The following is an 18,072-nucleotide window of genomic DNA, read 5'->3' on the forward strand; positions in this document are numbered from 1 at the left end:
CTTTACATATAGTCTCTGTGCTAGTGTTTGACCAGACAATCAAAATTATTGCAAAGTAGTTTAGTTCTACTATAAAACATGGGTTTGGGGGGTGGGGGATAAAAGCTTCTTTCTGCTGAATGTTCCTTAAGTTATGCAAAAAAAACCAAGGAAAAAAAACGAAAAAAAGAAAAAAAAAACCCCTGGGTTTCTTTACACCCCTTTTAAATGTACTGGAATCCCTGCTATCACAAAGGTTTCTGTCTCACAAACTGTGTGCATTCAACATTCCTCAAGAACAATCCAGAACTCCAGTTTTGCTTTTTTTTTTTTTTTTTCTTTTTAGCAAGAACACACATTTCCCTGACTTCTTTTTTTTGTCGTTTTTTTTGTTTCTGAACTTTACACGGCGGCCCTGCCCAGGGGTGGTCAGCGCCGATACGGGTGGAAGCCCTGTACGTTGTGGTTCTGCCCTCTGCCAAACGCGCTGGCGGTGGGCTGGGGAGCGGCGGCGGGCTGTGCTGTCGGGGCGCCGTACGAGGCCGTGGGCTGGCTGGGGTCTGCGAAGCTGTGGCCGAAGGCTGTCAGGTCCTGTCCGTACCCTGAGGTGGACGACAGGAGAGAGCCGGAAAGAGGAGGGTGTTAATTTCTGGGTCACCACAGCGTGATTCGAGGAGCCTTACTCTTCTAAAGGTTCACTGACAGTGGTTATGTTGGGACAAAATCCACCTCTGACCCTAAACTGTGTCCGATGCAGCTGCTATTATAATCAAACGGCCTTCATATTTCAAATTTGAACATTTTGTCTCAGCACCTATTTAACACTCAGCCTGTTAGTGTTTATCTGTTGAACATTTTCTGTTACCAGTGAAACTCTACAGTGGGTGTTGCCAGATAACCTCAGATAGATCATAGATTATTAAGTAGAAAGGCTCAGCAGAGTGCTACTGTAAGTCTTTCCAAGATATATGTTTCACTTTGATTTGATTTTTCTTTAATTGTTGTTTGTTTTCCCCCATTTAGTCCCTTTTATTTTCCCATTGATTCAGGTTTGCACTTGATTTTCGTTGTACGTTACGATGACAATAAAGACATATTCTATATTCTATTCTATCTTCATTGCATTTCTGTATGAAGGACTCTAAATTGTGTTTACTTTTGTGCAAAGCAGATATAATTTAATTTGAATAAAGCTGATGGATCACACGCCAAACAACAAAATAGGGTTAGAACTGTAGATGCGTTGCTGCTAATAGCAGTTTTTTAAAAAGGATTTTTCCATTAGATTAAATTACTGCGATACTTCCCTTTATCTCAAAAACTGTGTGCTAAAATTTACCAAAACCAAAACGAAGCTGAATTTAGGAAATATTTCTGAAGCTGGCTTCATTGAGGAAAACAATGTCTTGAATGATTAGCCTAGCATACATAATGCTCCTCTGCTAATACACTGGATGGCACCATCTCCCTGCAAACACATGAGCGAACCGCACTGACTTCCAGGGTAGGAAACTAATCTGCCTGCAGAAATAGCTGGTGTAACCCAAAATTCAGTAGCCCCTGTCTAAGCCAAAGGGCCTTTTAAAGTGAAAAGACTGAAGGAGTTGTTTCCAAATGGCTGGCCAGATCTTTCCAGAATCTTCCGGGTGACTGGTTATTTTCCTGCCCTGGTAACATCCAGTCAACACGAGAGTGAAGATATAAATGTTACCGATAAATACTGTTTTACAGCAAGTTATACACAACTGGAATGGAAAGACAAGAGAGAAAAGAGAAAGAAAACGGGGAAAATCAGAGAACACATTTCTTTATATCTGTAGGACAGGAAGCGGTCCCAACAGGACTGTCAGACACAAGGAACTGAGGGAAATAGAAATTTACTGGTATTGTGGCCTCCTTTAAATCTTCTCTCCTTTCTCACCCCTTTAGCTATAATGTGGAGACAGTACATGGGGGGGAAAAAACAACGGGTGAATGGACTGCTGATGCATAGAGACAACTGAACCATGAACAAATTTTCTGACAATTAGATCATCCTTTTACAATCAGCAAAGCAATGCGGACAGAGAGAGTGAACAAAAAAAATGAGGACATGGTTGGTCTTGGTATAGTAAAGCTACAGCTGCTGAGGGAAGTGACACGCCGAGAGCCCAGTTTGCCAAATTTCAATGTAAATTTCTTTCAAATCCACTCAGCTGCGAGACAGGCGATAGCTGGGTCTTACTATACAAGAGTACACACAGTAATTTGTATGTACATGCAAAATGTACATGCAAAATACTAAACGAAGAGCAAAAGAAAGGAGGCAAAGAACCAGGTTGCAGCTCTATAAACACTACAGGACTGAACAAATGCTTCTTTTGTGGTTGGAGAAGACGATGCTGGCACCTACCTGCACTATATCCTCCCTGCTCATCCTGACCATAACTGTGAGAAGGACGCGTTGGTCCGTAGGCAGAGGGGTCCTGAGGGTAGTTACCCAAGCCTATCAGGGAGATGAGGAGACCAGGTTGACTGAACCCAGATACTGCTGGCCAACTACTTTACATAGTTCCCCCCTTACTGAGCTAACAGAGCTGTACATTTATACTCATTTACTGGGTCTGCGCTTGGCTCGGAGAGGCGTTACTTTTCGGTGAGTGTGGCCTATCTGCTAGCACGCCTGACTCTTTTATCATGCCAGCCTGGTCTCGTGAATTTTGTGAAATGTGCATTTTTCTAAGATGCAGGTCACGTGGGAAATCTGTCGTCCCACCCAAAAAAAGTTCCGAGAAGAAGCAGGGGGGGAAAAAACACAGTGGTTTTGCATAGAAAATATGACTGGGATCAATGGGAAACTTGCTTCAGATGGACAGTGTGCTGTTGATCTTTCTCTGAGCTACTGTTGAGTGCACTTTTTACATTTTGGTTTGTCTTGTTTGGATACTTAAATTACAGTTTTCTGTGCAAGATGATATCTACATGAGTGCTCAGAGAATTCTTCTTAGTGATGGACTAAAGGACAGTTTAAAATCTGAATGACAAACATGGACATACCTCAAGAGAAAATACTTTGTGCACTAAAACACGGTGTTTCTCAGCCGTCAACTCTCAAATTTCAGATGTGACCGTGTTCTCGAATGCTCCAATAAGGAGTTTGGACCATTCAAATAAAAAATCTCCTGTTAGGAATCGGATTCAAGGTTCACAGCAAATCGTGTTCAAAGTGGTCGGTCACAACTTGAAATATATATAGTATGCATCGCAAAATAATGTCTGTAAATTAAACATTAATGAATTTACATGCAAAACCACTGGCTTGGTCCCGAGTCTAACCTTTTTAAACTGTCTAACTCCTCATAAGTCAAACATAACTTTGACCAAAATCAAACTTATTTAGTCTAATCTCACCCATTCGCTAAGTTTACCCACATAAAGCGTTACATCCAGTGCCTGCTATTGTCTTAAATCATTTTGTGGCTTTGTCATCAGCACCACATTTTCTGCTCATTTCACAAAACCGCTGCGAGGCCGCGTTGTTTCTACGGACTGATAACCGAACTAAGAGCCTGAATAGGCAGCGGACACTGAAAGCAAAAAGCTGGATGGAAGATAAGCACAAGCAGGAAACACTGAACACGATGGACACCTGTCACGCCTGACAGAGATCACATGGCTGCTTTAAATGTAGATTCAGCAGTTTGAAGCAGCTGTAAGCCAAGTCAAAACAAAAATACCAGCCAGCAAAAAAGAAACAAAACTGGATGAAGCTTCTGAATGAACATCTGACTGTTATCTGACTTTGTGCTTACATGGCTGAATGTTGAATGAAGACAATTATTGTTCCTCTCCCATGGATGCTGGTTGGTGTTCACAGTCTTCCTCTGAGCATGATCTCAGGCTCTTGAACTTGCATGAGTAAGAGTACGTCACTGAAGCTAACCCTTAATTGTCTTAAAGCATACAAAGTAATAATCATAATTTTCAGGTAAATGTGAAGCGGCTTGAAGAAATGTCTCATTTTCAAGTCTCTGAATGCAGACTGAAATTTGGCCAACAGTTTATCAGCTCAGTAGAGATTCACCAGGAATAATTATCCTGGCCCAACACAGGCCGAAGGTAATGCTAGACTACAGTAACAGTCCAGTTCAAAGACCACAAAGACGCCCACCAGAAAGAAAAACCTACAGACACATCAGTCCAAAATGACTTGCACAGGAGTCTAACCAACATCTGTATGCATCTACGAGGCGGGTGGGCGGGGCAGAGGTCACGGTTTGCAGACAAGCATGCAAAGCTCCGGTGTGGGATAATCTGATGAGCATGTTGGAAAATGTTGATAGGTAGCTTGGCAGGTTGGACATGCCTACTTCCAGAAATAAGGTTTCATGGGCAAAATATTGTCATGCTGGTGCTCTTCTGTGGCAGTCGTGCCAAGACCAGGAAAAGAAGCCAGCAAAGTCATTAACAGGGAGGAAGAGGAGGAGGAGGAGAAGGCAAAGAGGGGATTAGTAAGAAGGTAGGAGTATTTGAACCAAATCAGATGTCTAATACAGTCAGTCAGTGTAAGATTGCTCTCCTTGTAAAATCAAAGGGAAATAAAATGCAAACAAACAAAAAACATTGCAAGGCAGGATGATCTAATTCAAACCTACCAAGACCGACCAATCTTTTTATCAGTCCACAGCCCGGCTGGAAAAACTTGACAGAAAAGACTGCTGAGGACTCCTGGATATCGTGAAACTTCAGCAGCATCTTCACGGCAGAGCCACAGGGGTTCATGTATGCAGGAAGCATGTATGCATGTGTAGCTGTTCAAGCTAAATGGTACCAAGAGCAAGCTCCTGCTTGTCTAAGAGTCGTAGTCATGAACTTAAATGAGCAGTAGGTGCACCCAATAAAATATCCAGGGAGATGGGCAGGACCGAGGGGTGAATAAAATCAAATGGGAGAGAAAGGGGGCAGCATACTTTCTTTTTATGCACAATGCTCTCTTACCATACTGGCTATAAGGGAAGTCGGGCTGCCCAGTGGGAGCTTTGCTCAAGTCCTGAGTTGGTGTGGTGGCGGGAGCAAAGCCCATCGGTGCGGTTCCTGGAGTGGTGGGTGGAGGTGGAACCTGTGGAGCATACTGGTCTGCTTGGGGTGTGCCAAAACTGTAACCTGTTGATGATAAACGTTTCTGTGACTTTTTCCTAAAGATACTTTCCTAGTGTTGCTTTATCACTTCATACTGTTTATGTGTACAAAGACCATAAACCAGACGACCCTAGTTCAGCTGAGGGCTCTTGGCAGCTGTACCTTCTGACAAAAACCACTATTAGTTCAGGTATTATCCCATTTCTCTACATAATATCTACTACATGCATAAAAGTTCAGTTAAATGAATACAAGTCTTTTTTTTTTATTTTTTATTTAGCTGCCAGATCAAATTGTGACCAGTCTGCCAACACATTTGTACTAGATTACTTTGGGCTTCTTTCCTGCTCTTTTTTCTGAAATTTTATCCATGATTTACACAACATTAGCTCGGTACATCTGCAACAGTGTTTAATAATTAAAGGGAATAATCCCCCATAGTCCTTTTAGCAACATTTCACTAATTCTGGGTGTCTGCTAGTCATGCTGTCCATCTCTGATAAGATGAATGTTCCTCCCTGAACACAGCAGCAGCAGCAAAGCTGCTATGAAAACCTTACATAACATTTACACACTCATTTTACTAAAAACAAAAAAACTGCCTTGGGCTAAATTATGTTGTTTTCAGTACTAATATAATGTTAGCATTACTTAGAAGATTGTCTGCACTCTAAAGAAGAGAACATCTAAGGTTAAACATAAGAACATAGTACTTTTTGACCAAATAATAGACAAACTATCTCTGACCTTAATCACAAACCAGTTTTCAGAAACATCTTTAATTCTACCTAACTCTCATCATCACTCTTACTCATACACTGCATTGGTTGGCAGCACTTTATAGTGTCAAAACAAATGTAAAGTGTATTGATGGAGTACATTAGTATGACTGACCAAACTGAGGTGCTGTGCTGTAACCCTGCTGAGGGTAGCCCTGAGGTGCAGCAAAGCTGCCCGCCGGGGTCGTGACCAGGAATGCATTGAAGGGCGACGGAGGTTGTGTGGGGGTTCCCCGGCCTGCTGTCAATGGAGGTCCATACCCACCTGCCCCCCAAAAAAACACATTTATTGTTGTTTTAATATAAATTAACAGGACTTAAACGAAGGACACAGGCAATAATACTAATTATATACAGCGGTACAAGCACGGATGTATTTGACCAGAACCAATCTGAATTTGTCGTCGTTTTATTGAACAGCTGGTTAAGAGGCCAAGTTAACACATAAATTGCTTAAAAACTGAAGTTGCAGAACACTATCTGAAGCTAAAGTATGTTCAGAGTGTACACAGGGCAGACACTGCAGTGAGCGCTGCAGGTTGACCCGGAGGTGGTGATATGAAGCCGAGCCTGACCAATAGCAGAGGGAGGCCGGAATCCATTCAAGGCTGCCATCTGTCTCAAGCAGCAAATTATCAGCAGCCTCAGCCATTATGAATCAGTGATAACATGCGCTGTTAACTGTCACCAGCCCATTGGCCACACTGAGTACAAGCCCATTTCTGTCTCACAAGCATTTCAAGATAAGCACATGATCACACGGCAAGGACACATCTATCTGCAATCTCACAGTTACACAACATACAAGAAACTCGTAAAAATGGCCAAAAACAGAGCGATGTATCCTGTGTGTTGTCAAGTGGAGGGCGAACACCTACCTATGGGCTGGCCAGTAGTTGACACCCACACTCCTTCAGGAAGAGAGAAAAAAAAGAAGTTGAGACTGAGGACAATGCTGATGCATCAAATGTAAAATGTTCACTTCATACAGTTTAGTGCTGAAACTGACTGACTTCCACTGACTGTGCAAACGCTGACCTACATGTGCAAGGTTAATGTTTAAGCAGAGGATTTAACACATTTAAACAGTTGCTACATGGTTTTCCTCTGATCAGGGAGCTTCTCTCGCTCGGCTCTGGGACCTGTTCCCACTCACCCTGTGGCCCATAAGGCTGTTGCCAGCCCTGGGCAGGCTGTGCTGTCCAACCATTAGCTGCACTCAAGATGCCCCTGGGTGCCCACTGGCCGGGGCCAAGCTGGCCAGGAGCTTTGCTGTCACGAGGTTCGGCCTTCTTTACTTCCACCTGGACAAAGGACAAGGAGGGCACATTTGGCAACACCAGCAAACGGTCCATGAAGTCCCTCACCTAGACAGACCTGTCCTACCACTGATGCTTAAGCTCAACATTTTGGGCCAGTTTGAAATCGTCCACTTTATGTTTATTTGATTTATGTGGGGCAGCTATGTCAATGTATATTACTGTGTAGCCACAAGAGCTGTATAGCTATGTGTCTCAGGTACTAATTATTAAGGGTGAATTTCTACAATCGTCATGTCAGGACAGCAAAAATAAATGATAGAATTTTCAAGGTCGCAACCTGTTAAAATGTACCTGAGAAACATAGATTTTGTTCTTTCTTTGGTATTAACTGGCCTATATATGATAAAGACATCTAATGGAAGGTCATGACTTACCTTTCTCCAGCTAACGCTTATAAAGAATCTCATTTTTATTTTATTTGGAATAAGTTTTAGGGGGGGGGATGGATGTAGAGAGAAATCTGTATCTCAGTTCTAACAGAATATAAAGTAAACATGCAGATAGTAAAAATGAACAGTCTTTTCAGTCAATCTAAAACTGAATCTTCATACTGTGTCAAAGGTAAAGATTTTTTTTTTTAAGATCAAGCAGCTTTGAACCCAATATAATCTCAAATTACTGCTGAGGGACACAAATAAAACCTCAGTTGCCAATCATGGTGTCCCAGATTTCGTTGATATTATTTAGATGTTAATTATACGACACAAATGTCACTCTGCTAATTCATTAATGCTCAGATAATTACTTTACCCATGCATTTCTCGTCACTGTGTGGTCATTTTTTACTGCCATTTATTGATGTTTCGTTGAGTCGAGTACAAATTTAGCGCCCCAATAACAAAACTTTCTTGTCTAACTAGGCAAAGCTACCAGCAGTTAACCAGAGCAAAGAAACAGGCTGAGACTAAGGGGGAGCCGACCAGAAATAGACTGAGGGGTTGAGTTATTGGGGTCACCTTGCAGGAGGAAAACGAATCGCAAATTCCTCCCTGCTTTAAGGTGTTACCACCTTCCCCAGCCTCCCCTCTTCCTTCTCTGTCGACCTAATTACATGCACATGTTTCCGGCAGTGGCCTCGCCGCCGCCGGCAGCTACCTGAGCACTTTCTCCCGTGGGCATCACAGCTACGAGTGATGGATACCATGACTTCTGTACAGTCCCCAACAGCAGAATTGGGATTTGTTCCACAGTTTGATGTGCTCCAATTTCTAATTTTGTAACTCATATCTCCCAGCCTCCCTCAAGTCCCAGCGTAAGGTAATGTCAAGTCAAGAACAATGGATTAAGTCGAGCCTTGATTCCTGCTGGAAACGAGGGCAAAGTCAAGGGGAGCAGGTACCACTGGAGAGTATACAGGTTGGGCTGAATCATTTACCAAGGCAATGGGACTTGGCTCATCATATTAATGTAATAATTTGAATAAAAATCTGTTACTATTCTTATCTTTGAAGAAGAGAGAAAAAAAAAATCCAGTTCAGGAAAGCCTTTATATTCCCTGATCGAAACAAAAGAGCTGCTTGGTAGGTATTTCCTGGAGAAGCATAATTGGCAGGGAATAGCATAATTTGACTTGTGGCTTGTGAAGAACAAAAAGAAAGACGGTGCCCTGTTAATCAGGTGCTTTAAGGTACCGACAATAAGCTGCAACAACTTCAGCTGGAGGTCTTTGTCGCACATCATTTCCCAAATGCAGATCAGTCTCCACTCGAAACCAAAAGCACGAAAAGCCTCCACAACACTTTGCTCACTGACTCAATAGACAACAAATGCACCACTTACACAAAATCAAGATTTACCGTGAAAAACGTCCAAGAAAGCAAACGCTGAAGTATCTCAAAAAGGAGCAAAGCCTCGTCTATACAAGTTAAAAATCTCACTTAAGTGCCACAATATACACAGAAGTCTTTTGTGTGTCGAGTATCGCAGACTGACCTTCGAATACTTCAACCATGCGTGCAGCCATGCAAAGATCAAGGACAGAAACAGGATACGTGTGATGATATGATATGACTGAGTGGATGTAGCTCTACTATGTTTGACTTTGATCATTTTCTCCAGCCCACAACTAACAACTGTCTGCATGGAGGCAAGAGGGAGGCTGTGTCTCCTTTAATCCATCTGCGGAGTGGTTTAAAATCTGCTAAACACAAACTGACTCTCGGGGAGGAGGGGAGGTTTGCTAATGAAGCTTTAAAAGCGCCTTTAGAACTAAAGAATTAGGCCCCATCGCAGCCACATATGCACCAAGTAGAACTTGCATTTTCTTTTTCGTTGGTTTTATTCAGCAGAGGTGCCAGGTGGGTGGTGTTTGCTGAATAAAATAGTACAATAGGAGGCGTGCCAGGAGGTTAGAAAGCGTGCCTAAATATTACACCACAGTGACTTTCCTGTTTTTTCCTGGATGGACAGCTTACCTGACACTGTCTGAATTGACTTTATGCAGTAAACCCCATCCATCTGGTACGCCCACTGAGTTAAAGCAAACACTACGAAGTGATATGCAAATATCACTGTGTGTCTCAAGTCTCATCCTGAGCAGAATTTAGACAGACTTTCATTTGTTGTTCAGAGAGCTGACAGACACAGTATGGAGATTCTTCAACTGAGGTCACTGAGTTGAGCTTTTTCTTTAACGTTTCAAAAAGAAAAAAGAAGAAAGAAAAAAAACAAACAAAACAAAACATGTTGACGTGTAAGTGACCTGCCAACAAAACATCAGAAAACAAAAAAAAACAGAACTGATTGGACCAATCCTTTAGGTGATTTATGTTCAGCAAAATTCTGATTGAAATCTTTAACTTTATTCTATATTTTGCAACCATTTTTAAATTTTAAGCACATTGAAAAGCAGAAAATACGTTGTGTTAATTCACTAAGTAAAATCTAATGCGGTTCAGACATCCTAAAGGAGTGGTCAGTTTAAACAAAGCCTTGGGCGACAATAAAAACTGTAATATAACAGCAATTGAAGGATGAGTGCGTTTAGAAACTATGAAAGCATAAGGTGTGACAGCAGTGTGTAGTGCGATTAAAAAATTAAGACAAGTAAGTCAAGTTAGTAGCCTGATTATTTTAGGATGTCAGAGGCTGAATTTGTGCCGTGTATGATGCTGCACACGCTAATAGGAAGCCACCAGAAACTTAGATTTAAGCAATTACACAGCATCATAGTGTAGATCTCGCTCCATCGCCCAAGCCTCTGTTTGATCTTAAGGGTAAAATAAAACTACAACTACACACTTTTTTGCCCATGATGTCGTGAAAATGCATGTTGACAGCCTGGTCCACTGATTGTTCGGCCTCGAAAGTAATAAATCCAAAACCTAGCCAACGACCAAGAGTGAATCAAGGTAGCAGGGGGGTTGTGACAACACAAGATGAAGAACAGTATTGGGCTTCAGCAGAGTGAGGATCCGTCAAGACTGAGCAAGAGGCTCCTGGGGTTCGGATGATGTCGCAGACTTGCAGAACAACACAAATCCAAGACTAACGCCTGGGGGATTAAAGGAAACTTTTCTCTTTAGTGTGCAGAGAAATATTTGGGTGAAGATAACAATAATGGACTGCTTAACTCTTAAACATGAAGGATGACAGGTGTGGCACTTGATTTAGTGTGAAATGTCACAGAGAAAGTCAGTTAAGTCCATTTTCCACGCTCTGACAAGACTGAACACGAAACTGATGGATGCCAATTGAACCAGTACTACGTTTTGTTACTTCATGCTGTTTCATCCAAACCCCACCTTGATCTGTCCCTTGGTATAATGCTGTGGAGCACACACTCGCAGCAGCCATTGTTAATGCATCACAAAAATATGGAGAAACACAAACTGTAGAATGCCTAAAGCTTTCTCCGAGCTTTCCCAAATTCAGTATTTTACTTTTGAGTCAGCCAGGATAAGCCTAAAATGGACAATTAAAATATTGTTCACAACAGTAACACAAAGATATAGGCCAGAAGTGTTTTCCCAAACAGACAAGTTGCTAATTTTTCTCAAGAGTTTTCTTGGGGGAATACACAAAGTGCATCAGCGAGAACACGGTCTAAAAAGTCTTTTGCTTCAACTTTTTGGCTACACCAAAGCACTTTTTTCTATGTAACGCTCTGCAACACAACTCTTTAGAACGTTACCAAGCGGCTGTACGCTGCAGTGATCCACTTTCAATTTGATTAACTTTCCGCTGTGGCAGAATTGGGTTGTGTGCACATCTCTACTTGGGGACCTAACCTGAATCCAATTAAATGTCCTACGAGACAACCGAGATTTTAGAGACCTCCTGTACTCTGCCAAACATTCCCAAGCCTCATGATCTAACGCTATTAATAACATCTGTCAATGACCCGTCCCTAACCTAAATTTGAAACCGAGTTGGCACATTGAAGAGTTCGACATATCTTGGTGACACTCAAAGTGAAGTTGTAAGGACTGGTTAGTGAAATCAAATGTCGGCGATCAGCTTACTGTGAGCTGACTGACTACTACATGCACAACTAGGAAATAATTTGACTTCAACATTTATGGAGCTGAAACCACTTTTTAGTGATTGATTCGTCAAACAACAAAAGATTTATTAGCAACAACTTTTATAGTCAAGTAATCATTGAAGTCATTTATTATGCAAACATTTCAAAAAGCACCTGGGTCGAACATGTACGAGCAATACTTTGTTTTCTTACTTTTCTGTGACTTTAAATATCTAACATTTATTGAATATCTGGGTTTTTGAATGTGCTCAGGGACAGGATGACCATTTTTCACAACTTTCTAATATTTTATAATAATATGCAGCAAAATGATCTGATCCCATACTTTAATTTTTGTGAGACAAGGCTTTTACTTCAAGGGGCAGGATTTATTATGAAACTTCATCTTACGTTTATAATATAACCACCATTCAGAGGATATAAGTTAATATCAGGTGCTCCATCGAACACAGGACTGAAAACTTTAACTGCCCCTAACACATCTCGATACCCTGATGGAAAGCCTCAACCAACTACTTCTCTCCAGTTTCAGACAATCTCTAATCCCTCAGCCCAGTCGGCAAACTGATGCAGCTTTGTGTACACCCCATGCTGACGGCGTAAAAGATTTAGGTGTTTTTACATGTGGCCTGTACCTCTGTGCTACCTGTCAATGCACAGTAACCTAAAGGAGAAAAGACAAATCTTAAGAGACACCGTTAATCACATTCAAACCATTCACAAGGAAAAGGGGGACAGAAGAAAGAAAAATAGAAAGGGCTTACTTACAAAAATACTTAACTTTCTACATATGGGAAAACACATACTATGCCATTTAAGATACATGTATCAGTTACAGCTAAATCAAGGTAAAGAAAACTTATTCCAATGTTGAACATCTAATGGTTTTAGTAAAAAGAAACTGTTTATACTATTAAAGATTATGTAATGACTGTTACTGGTGCAGTACGTCATGTTAAATTCCAATGACAAACTATTCTGGGTTTTCTTTCCCCAACAGAGAATGAATATGGTTTCTGAAGGAAGAGCAGTAACGCATGTTGTGGGTCAGTGGCCGCTGCATCACTCCTATGTAGGACAAATGCAGATGAAACAGCTGTGACTGTAAATCAGTGGGGAGAGTGTGACACCAACGCTGCCAGTGGCACGGGTCTGATTCCCAGCGAGGCCATCCATGCTAAAAGTGTCGACACATGTCATAAACTCATGATACATGAGTGAGCTGGACAAACATGAAAGTCCATCATTTCTGCAGTCAGGAAATAGGTTACAGAAAGTTCTGAGGTGTCAAAGGACCTAAAACCTGTTAAAAATCATCCCATTGTTCTCATGATAACAAACCTATATTCACCTGCAACATTTTGGCCTCTTTGAAGGACAAATCCGCCTTAAGATGCTCAAACTGTTCTCAATGTGCCAGTTGCATGGAGTGATTAAGTACTGTGTTTTTTTTTGGAGCACCTATTTTCCTGCAACCTGCCTCCTTTTCGGGAAGTGGTTTCCTCCCCAGACCGTCTTTTAAATAACTTTCCAATTAACTGCAAGAACTTCTTTCTTCAGGAAATTTTAGTGGAGAAACATAAAGCATCCTGTAGCTAAATTAGATTGTGTTTTATGAAAAGCTGCTGTGGGCACAATTAGCGTCCTGATTCATACAGTGAGTTTTATTCTTTTAACTTAGACGGTTTAAATTGCAGATTTTTGCTTTTTGTCAAATGCCGTTAAGGAGAACGATTAGTTGATCTAATTGCCGATTATCCACAGTAGAAACACAAAGAGCAGGAAGGAGCTACGAATTTTTGATAGATCACAAGTTAATGTCAATAATTGGGTGGATTTGTCCTATAAAGGAATGGCTGATGGTCTTTCTCAAGTCTGTTGTAAATTTTAAAAAACAACAACAATAAACTATTAAACATTAATAGTTTTGGCTGAAGGTGTTTATTCCTTCTGTTCAGACTCACCATTAATAGATCCTTTCACATTCAGTGCTATTGTGATTTTTATAATAAATAAATAAATAAAAACTAATCATAACTTAACCAATGACATCCTCATGAACTGTAAATACACATAAAGTGTAATTTTGTCTCCTCTCTCACACTGGAAGGGATCTCTTAGTAGTCAATATGAACGTGAGGAATAATTAAAATAAATGTGCATGTGGGCACCTGACTATTTTTGAGGACACATTAGATACTGGTGGGCTGCTACGTGCATGATTAACTGGGATAATAAGCAGCAGTCACAACTACTCCAACTTCAATCCTCTGCAGACAAAACAACATAACGCAGCAGAGAGAGCTGATAAAGAGGCGTGGTAAGTCCACAGAGCCTTAAGGTGCCCTTGAGAATGACCATTATTAACATTTCCATTCTGATGAAGACCCTTTGAGGTCACTCAGTGTTTTAACCAATATGTTCAGTTAAAGGCTTTTATTTCTCTATGTTTTTTTATTTCCTTGCTCAGCCTGAAGACTGCCATCTTTTGTGAAAACAATAAATGTAACTGAGTGGAAACATGGATGAGACTCATGTACTCCAACAGTACCAGGAGGGACGATGCAATTTAAAGCCCAGTCTCTGGAAAACATTTACAGTTTCCAGCTGTGACCGTGTAATACATGCCGAGATGTAGTTTAAAAACTATATTTACTGCTGTGTTGTGTGAGAAAATTACATGAAACAATGGCTTTTATATGGACAGTTTCATACAAACTGAAGGTCATTTTTAATCCATCTTACACACACTTTAGTGACCTTGTGCGGGTGTCATTTAACAACACGTGCATTTTGTTGCACTGTGTGTATTTGCCACACACAAATGTCTTGTCGTGGCTTATAGTGTTTTAACTGAATTAAATATCTGGAGCAGAATGAGCCTTTTCTCTTTGGGCCAGAATAGTTTGTCATGAGATTTAAGATGGTAAGGTATGGAGAGGGGAGAAAAAAACGGGATCAGCTTTTACCTCGGGGCCTCTGCTTCTCCGCATCATAGATCATTACCACCTCTGTGACCTTGAATGGGACAAAGGGAAACAGTGGCTCCATTTAGAAAACCAGGCAGGGTCCCTTCTTATTCCAATTAAATATTCTGCCTCAATTTGGACAAATAATTAATTGTCCTATCCCATCCCACTAAATCTTTATGCTGTAGTATTGACCCTGTTCAATGTCACATCCATTCAAGCAGTCTTAATGACAATATCAACTGACTTGCATTAAGTACTTGGCAATACTCACCACTCCGAATCTATTGAAATAGTCCCTGAGTTCAGGCTCGCCGCAGTTATGGGGGATTCCACCTACAAATATCTTCTTTGATTTATTGCTATCGGCTTTGCTGCCCTTCTGAAAAAAAACAGGGAGTGTATGGATTTCAATGTCTGTTAAAGGATCACTCTGGGAAGGGGCCAGTTAGCCATCATCTATTCAGACAGTGCAGAAGAAATTAGGCTCTCCTCTTGCCCTGGGGTATAATTCTTAACATGTCATGTCAATGCAAACACTAGTCTCCACAGATCAGAGAGCACGGCTTCCTCCACTTACTCTCAACCGCTAAGCATTTCACCATTTCTGTGCACCGCGCTCGCGCCGTAAAGGCAAGAGGCTGCTTACAACAACACTGATTTTTAACAATTACATCTTCTGTTTGCTCAGTAAAACATTCTGTATCAGCTACATGACTTAAAGTCAGTGAAAAGTGTGCCAGTAGTAGGCAAAGGGCCTCATTTATAAAAGCTTCTGACACACAGAGTCTGCTTACAGCCAAATACGTGACTTACAAAAACATTTTATTGACAGCAAAGACGTGCGAGCTAAAGCCTCTGCTGCCCAAAAGGGACAAAATGACTATAATAGGTCCGCAGGGGTTTGGTCGCGTTGTTGATCGACCCATAAATTACCCAAGTTGGAGCAGAGATTTCCGCCTTTCAAAAAACTCACTACTGAAAGCAATTCTATGCACCACAGCAGCTAACTCATCTTCAACCTTCTTTTGTTTTCTGAGTTTAAATCAGAGAGGGAGGACCGCTACAAGAAAAATAAAAAAGTTTACATTCAGAAACATGCTAATGTAATTACAACATTTAGTGTGTGTGGCGACAGAGGCAACTTTATAAGATATTCTTGTTACACCTGGAAAAATGTGACCTTATTCTATGCCAGTCCCACATAAGTGAAGGCTGTACAGCTGCTGATATAGAGGTCAAAAGAAATCATAGATTCTTTTAATGCTTTTGTGACTTATCAAAACCCCGAGCTAATTTCTAGCATTCTCAATGGTATGAAGGCTGTGCGCATCTCCTAAAAATATGAAAGAAATACTCTCTGAAAGAAAACAATATCCAAAAATTTGGGTCAAAGTCAGAGTGTTTTTATAAATGAAGCTCAACGTCTCCTAACGGCCCATCAAAAGAAACTAGTCCAACCTCAGGAAGAGCAGAGGACGTTGAGACTGACGGCCTGAGCCTTATTCCAGCAAAAAAAAAAACACCCAGCCTAGCCTCCCCAGTAGAAATCAGATTCCTTACCCAGCCCTCCTTGGTTCGAGACTTTTCAGGTTGCATTCCTCTGGGAGTGCATGGCTTCGGGTCAATCTGACAACAAAGAGGGAAAAAAACGTTTGACATTAGCCTCAAATAAAGGCACCTTCAAAATGCTCTTCACTCGATCCATCATTGGTTTAGCTCATGTAACAGTGCAGCATGTGTACTGACAGCAACCTAAATATGTGGTCAGTACAGTTTCATGCATCTTTATCAGCACAACAAAATGGCAACCACAGGACGCAGACTGTGTGTAAGATTTAGTAGTAACTAGATTCTAACACTATGCTTCTTGTCTGTCATCTCACACAAGACAAACTCTAAGTGCCAGTTTTGCTAATTTGACTTTGAACAGGTAAGTCTTGTTGAGCAAACAAATGTCAGTCTTTGCAAAAAAGCATCATCTGTACGACTGGCGTCAGGCATGTACAACAAAAGAAAAACTGTCCTTCCCCTCAAATACCTTCTAACTGCTGCGGATGATGAAATACAATTTGAAGTTTTCCCCCCATTGTTCACACAAAGCGCAGGCAGATTACTCGAGCTGATTTAACAATCTGGTCCTTTGATTTAAAATACTCACATTTCTTCCATCAAGATTATGTGGCTTTGTCTCCAGCACTGTCCGTACACAATTGGGGTCTTTGAACTTAACAAAGCCGAAGCCTCGCGACTGATTTGTAGTTTTGTCCTTCATGATGACACAATCTACTACTTCCCCATACTGTGAGAAGTAGTTTCTCAGTGTCTCTGAAGAAAAGAAAGACAGAAAAAACAAAGACAAAACAGTGGAGCTTCTCAAAATTAAGCACAGAACCGTACAGCAATACTGCAAACGGGAAAGATTCGACTCAGGCCGGTTTTCCTACTGAACACAAAGACGTGCAGTCAGGATTTATATATCTCATGCTTTCATTATGATAAATGATACTATGAAAATATCTTCAGCACTTCAACCTGCTCTAAAACTGTAACTGGGACCAAAACAGGTGTGAATAGGAAAAAAAACACACACAAGCACCACTCCATAGCAGTACACAGAGGACTCTAAAAGTTACTCAGTGACCTTGATATTGTGCTGTGGCAGAATTTTGAGGATTGTACCATTTATATGAAAGCATAAAATTACTATAAGTCACAAAACCTCCTACAGGGCCAACGAGACACTGACCCACTGTCATCCTGCATATCACCAAACACACAACCAACAACTGTAATGCCTGCACACGCCCACAGAGGCAAGGCAAGCAAGGCGTGCAAGTTTGAACAAATGAGGAGTCACGCTGGAGAGAGTTATCGTAATTGCTTTTCTCATTGCTGAGAAGCCCTGGGGCATCACCGCAGAAACAAGCTCAGAGTTAGGCAGCGCTCTGGTTCAGATCTTAATGTTAACAGTGCTGTTAACACAGACAAGCACTCGTACAAAGTTACACAATAGCCAACCAAGCTTGAGCCAGTAAAGAGCTTCAGACAAACTAGAGCATCTCCGGCTAGGACCGACTGAGAGGAGAATGTAAACACAGATGCAACGTAGACCATGAGATGTCCACTCCACCACCAGTGTTGGCGATTTACAGCGAATCATCAGTTAGAATAAAATGTTTAAAGAGAGACAGTCTTAAAAATCACAATGGCAAATCCAAACACAAGACAACCAGCTACAAGCAGCTGAGCGCTGACAATGACATCATTTCGTAAAAAATATAAAGATGACAGACTCCATTAAGACATTCAAGCTAAGCTGCAACAGAGCAGGGATATAGTTCTGTGTCTTGTCCACTTCAGTAATTTCCTTTATTTATAGGTGACAATGCACATTTACCAACACTGACACTTCAACA

General features: G+C 41.2%; 1 protein-coding gene across 2 annotated transcripts in view; it reads right to left on the minus strand.

Annotated features, from left to right (window-relative positions):
- Positions 1-23: 23 nt before the first annotated feature.
- The window catches only part of dazap1 (DAZ associated protein 1), a 20,428-nt gene continuing 2,379 nt past the window's right edge, over positions 24-18,072 (minus strand). Inside the window, exons 3-12 of one of the 2 annotated variants that reach the window (XM_008279361.1) lie at positions 16,815-16,981; positions 16,217-16,282; positions 14,928-15,032; positions 14,654-14,702; positions 10,439-10,521; positions 7,033-7,180; positions 6,755-6,787; positions 5,992-6,141; positions 4,957-5,121; positions 24-581 (exon numbers count right to left, since the gene is read on the minus strand). In XM_008279361.1, the coding sequence (XP_008277583.1) occupies positions 409-581; positions 4,957-5,121; positions 5,992-6,141; positions 6,755-6,787; positions 7,033-7,180; positions 10,439-10,521; positions 14,654-14,702; positions 14,928-15,032; positions 16,217-16,282; positions 16,815-16,981 (1,139 nt within the window). In that variant the 3' untranslated portion in view covers positions 24-408. Of the gene's footprint in view, positions 582-4,956; positions 5,122-5,991; positions 6,142-6,754; positions 6,788-7,032; positions 7,181-10,438; positions 10,522-14,653; positions 14,703-14,927; positions 15,036-16,216; positions 16,283-16,814; positions 16,982-18,072 lie in introns of both variants that reach the window. The other variant, XM_008279360.1, reaches the window with a different exon arrangement.

The sequence above is a fragment of the Stegastes partitus genome, unplaced genomic scaffold (assembly GCF_000690725.1).
Source record: "Stegastes partitus isolate 25-593 unplaced genomic scaffold, Stegastes_partitus-1.0.2 Scaffold157, whole genome shotgun sequence".
Lineage (NCBI taxonomy): Eukaryota > Metazoa > Chordata > Actinopteri > Pomacentridae > Stegastes > Stegastes partitus.